The 4469-nt window shown below is 52.5% G+C and overlaps 1 protein-coding gene and 1 pseudogene across 1 annotated transcript in view; one reads left to right on the forward strand and one right to left on the reverse strand.

The window, feature by feature from the left end:
• LOC106146711 overlaps positions 1–3343 on the reverse strand; it is a 10217-nt pseudogene extending 6874 nt beyond the window's left edge.
• Positions 3344–3449: 106 nt separating this feature from the next.
• The window catches only part of Znf48 (zinc finger protein 48), a 17070-nt gene continuing 16050 nt past the window's right edge, over positions 3450–4469 (forward strand). Inside the window, exon 1 of the mRNA XM_005405252.2 lies at positions 3450–3818. Coding sequence (XP_005405309.1) covers positions 3740–3818 — 79 coding nt within the window. The 5' untranslated portion in view covers positions 3450–3739. The remainder of the gene's footprint in view (positions 3819–4469) is intronic.

The following is a 4469-nucleotide window of genomic DNA, read 5'->3' on the forward strand; positions in this document are numbered from 1 at the left end:
TTTTTTTGAGACAGGGTCTCCCTATGCAATTCAGGCTGGCCTTGAGCTCACTTTATAGCCCAGGCTGGTCCTGAACTTACAATGATCCTCCTGCCCCAGCCTCCCAAATGCTGGGATTACAGGTGTGCACCACTATGCCCGGCTATTGAACCAAGATTTTGAGAGATGTTATCTTTCATAAATGTAGATACACAGAAATGACAGCTTTTGACCAAAAATAAATAAATCAATAAATATCAGTGCTCACTGGTGTGGTGTTGCATTGCCTGTAATCCCAGCACTTGGGAGGCTGAGGCAGGGGGATCTTTGCAAGTTTGAGGCCAGCCTGGGCTACAAAGTGAGCTCAAGGCCAGCCTGAACTGCATAGCGAAACCCTGTCTCAAAAAGACAAAAAAATAAATAAGAACTTAAAAATGACAGCTTTTGATTTATTAAGGAAGCTTCAATTTTTTTTTGTGCATTTAGTACCTACACAAAAAGCTAATGTTATAATAAAGGATTTTTTTTTTGTTTTTTAGTAGTGGGGATTGCCCTAGGGCCTTCACATTGAGCTATATCCCCAGCCCTTTTATTTTATCTCAGGTCTTGCCAAGTTACTTAGTTGCCCAGGTTGGGTTTGAACTTCCTATTCTCCTGCCTCAGCATCCCAGAATCCTGAGATTACACCCATGTGCTACATGCCTGGTGTGTGATAAGGTACTTTCAGTGAGTCAAATTTGGTCTTGCTATGTAGTTCAGGCTGGCCTCAAATTTGCTATGTAGTCCAGGATAGCCTGAAACTTCCAGTCCTACCTCAGCCTCTCCAGTACTGGGATTATAGGCATATGCCACCATGACCAGCTGCATTTTCTTTTTTCTTTTTCTTTCTTTTTTTGTCTTTTTGAGACAGGGTCACACTATATATTTCAGGCTGGCCTTGAACTCACTTTGTAGCCTAAGTGGGTCTCAAACTCACAGAGATCCTCCTGCCTCAGCCTCCTTGAGTACTGGGATCACAGGTGTGTGCCACCACGCCCAGTCCTCAAATAAAGCATTTTTAACTTGTAGTTCTCATCACTGCCATATTATGTGTCTACGTCAGTCACCTGAGTTTTCTGTGAAATATATTGGGCTGAATGGACAAAACATACTTTATTCGTAATACCTTGGAAGCAACTTTTAGAAGCCTGATCACATCCACTTGTAAATCTGTCATTATGGTTGGAGATTTAACTGAACTGGTTCACATGATTGCGGTGGCTGAGAAGTCCTGTGACAGGCCATCTGAAGACCTCAGGTGCCAGCAGCACGGTTCTGTCCAAGTCTAAAGGCCTCTAATCAAGGAAGCCAGCAGAGTAAATCTTCAGCTTAAGGCTGAATCCTTGAGCACTTGGAGGGGTGTTTTGCACTGGTATAAACCCTGGAATTGGAAGACCAGCCAGCCTGCGATCCTGATGTCCAAGCCCACAGGAAACTCAGTCCCAGCTGCCCTCTCAACTGGAGACGGATCATTTGCCTTATACATCTGTTTTTCTGAGTCCCCAGGCTACTAGATAGTGTTAGCCTTCAGTTTTCCCTACTTGGTCCACTTGGGGTTTTTTGGTATCGGCAATTGAACTCAGGACCTTGCGCTTGCCAGGCAGGCACTATGCCGCTGAGCTATATCCCCAGCCTAAGACAATATCTAGGCATGGTGGTGCAAGACTCTGGGATACTGAGGCAGGAAGATCATTAGTTTGGGCCCAGCCTGGGAAATCTAGCAATTTAGGGAGACCCTGTCTCAAAATAAAAAATAAAAATTGGGCTGGGGATATACAGCTCATTGCAAAGGCCTTGGTTTCAGTCCCCAGTGCTGCAAACAAACAAAAAACATTAATTCCTTCCCCAGAATCTGCTTTTCTACTCCTTTTCCAATTGGAATTGCAGTTTTGGGAATTCTGATTGTCAAGATTTCGATATCTGAGATTTTACTCTCCGTTTGTTTGGGTTTTTTTGGTCTTTTTGAGACAGGGTCTCGCTATGCAGTTTAGGCTGGCTTTGAGCTCACTTTGTAGCCCAGGCTGGTCTCAAACTCACGGTGATCCTCCTGCCTCAGCCTCCCAAGTGCTGGGATTACAGGCCTGCACCACCAAGCCCGGTCTCCAATTTTTTTTTTTCCCCCGGTACCAGGAATCAAACTCATGACCTTGCGCTTACCGGGTAGGCGCTGTGCCACTGAGCTAAATCCCCAGGCCCCGGCCTCGAATTTTTGATATTGAGGATTTTTTTTTTTTTTATCTTTTAGGATTTCTTTTTAAAAATTCTTTTATTTGGGGGAAGGGTGTCTTACTATGTAGCCCAGGGTGGCCTCAAACTCTGGGTGATCCTCCTGCCTCAGCCTCCCTAAACTGGGATTATAGGCATCCACACTGCCTCTGATTCCATGTATCAACCCTTAATCACAAATTCCCGGCTTAGCACTAAGGTGCTAATACATTAGAATATATAAAACATGCTTACCCCTCTCCATCTCTGCCAGAGGGACTGAGCACACCCTCACAAAAGCAAGCCTGCCTGAATATAGACCCTAGTATCATGCGGGGCGGGGGCAGATCACAGCCCCAGTCAGGGCCCCACCGGGATTCGAACAGGATTTAATTCTTCGGCCTCTCCCCGGGGTTGCCTTCTGTAGAGCTGTGGACCTGTCCCTAGAATTTCTGGCAGCTTCTTTGTGTCTGTCTCTTTGTCTCTGCCCGCCTCACTGACTGCAGTCTTTTGTTCCGGGGTCTCTGGGCCGGTTTCCCTCTTGGTTCCTTGCCTTTTTTTTTTCCGCCTGTTTTTCTTATCGCTCCTGCCACTCTGCTTCAAAGACTTTGTATTTATCTCACACGTTTTTACATGTCTTGTATCTGTTCCTGTATTTTTGGTCAGCCGCCGTCCCTCCGTCTTTCTGCCCGGGGTTCTGACCATCCGCCTGGCTCTCCCCAGGAGCATTTACCTGGTGTGTGTCTGTAGCCGCGGCTCCCGCCAGGGTCTCCCCATCCCAGCCCCCATCCTCACCCCCGCCCCGGCCCTCGGCCCCACAGACCAGCTGGGCTTTGTTTCCCGATCCCGGCGCCCCGCCCCGTCTGGGGTCCCCGCCGCCGCCGCCCTTTGTCTGCCTGGGTCTCTCCCCTACCCCTTTCCCCGGGTCTCTCTCGATCGCTCTTTCTTTGTCTGTCCCGGGCCGCGGCCAGTCAGCCCTGGAGGTCCGCGCCGGTGGCCTGAGGCACCGCGACAATTAGGGACAATCCTGGGCCCTCATCACCCAGCTGCAGCCCAGGAAGCACACGGTTAATACCACCGAGTTCGGGCCGCCCGTCCGCGGCTCAGAGCGGACCTCCCGGAGGCGCGCAGCCGCCCGCCGGTCACCGAGCTCCAGCCGACGCCGGCCGCCCCCACAGGCGCGCAGGTCCTCCGGCCGCCTAGAGCGGCCCCCGCGCGGCGCTTCCGCTTCCCGTCCCCGCCCCCGAGGCCCCGGGACGCCTGGGACCGAGCCCCCTCCCGACTTGGCCCGGAGCCCGCCTCCCGGAGCCGCCGATGCTCGGAGACCCGCGCCCCGCTGAGAAGCCCCGGAGAGCGTCGGGTGGCAGAGCCGGGGGCGGCCGGCGAAGTGAGCAGGGCCGGCTGCGTGCAGCGCGGAGCAGCAGCAGGTGCAGCAGCAGCAGCAGCCGCGGGGGTCACATGGCCGAGTGACCGCAGGTTATGTGTCTGTCCCCTTGCTCGGGGCGGCGTGCCGGCGATGGAGCGCGCCGCAGAGCCGTGGGGCTCGGATCTCCACGGTCGCGAACAGAGGGAGCCGCTGAGAGGCGCCCGGGCAGGTGAGGGCCGCGGCAACAAGGGCAGGTAATGGCTGGGCGGGGACACTCGGCTGGGCTCTGCCTGCTGGAAACCCGGGTAAAATAGGACGCAAGCTGTGCCTCCAGGGAGAGAGCAACGTTTCTTAGCACCTCCGTGCGCCAGGCCATGAGGGGCATCTTCTCAAGGACTTTCCTCCCTCCCCCACGGTCTTCGCCATTCTCGACACCTCTGTCCTACTTCGGGCCTCATTGTGTGTCCCAGCAATGGCAGTTGCTAAGACCTCACCTCTGCCCTTTTCTCCCCAGTGATGGTTCTGCAGCCAGATGGATCCAAGTCCAGATCTAATTTCGTCTCCTCAAAACCTACCCTAGTTCCCTTGTAACTACTAATAAAAAGCCTTACTTTTATCAAGCCCGGCGCAATAGTTGACTTGTATCAAGCCGGCACTTAGTGCACGCCTGTAATACCCAGCATCCTGGGAAGCTGAGGCAGGAGAATGTCCAGTTTGAACCCAGTCTGGGCAACGCAGTGGCCTCGCAAGAACTTGTCTCCAGGGGCTGGGGATTTAGCTCAGCGGCAAAGCGCCTGCCTGGCAAGCGCATGGTCGTGAGTTCGGTTCCCGGTACCGGAGAAAATCCAAAAAACCAAAAAAAAAAAAAAAAAAAAAAAAA

The sequence above is a fragment of the Chinchilla lanigera genome, unplaced genomic scaffold (assembly GCF_000276665.1).
Source record: "Chinchilla lanigera isolate Chin_1 unplaced genomic scaffold, ChiLan1.0 scaffold00092, whole genome shotgun sequence".
NCBI lineage: Eukaryota > Metazoa > Chordata > Mammalia > Rodentia > Chinchillidae > Chinchilla > Chinchilla lanigera.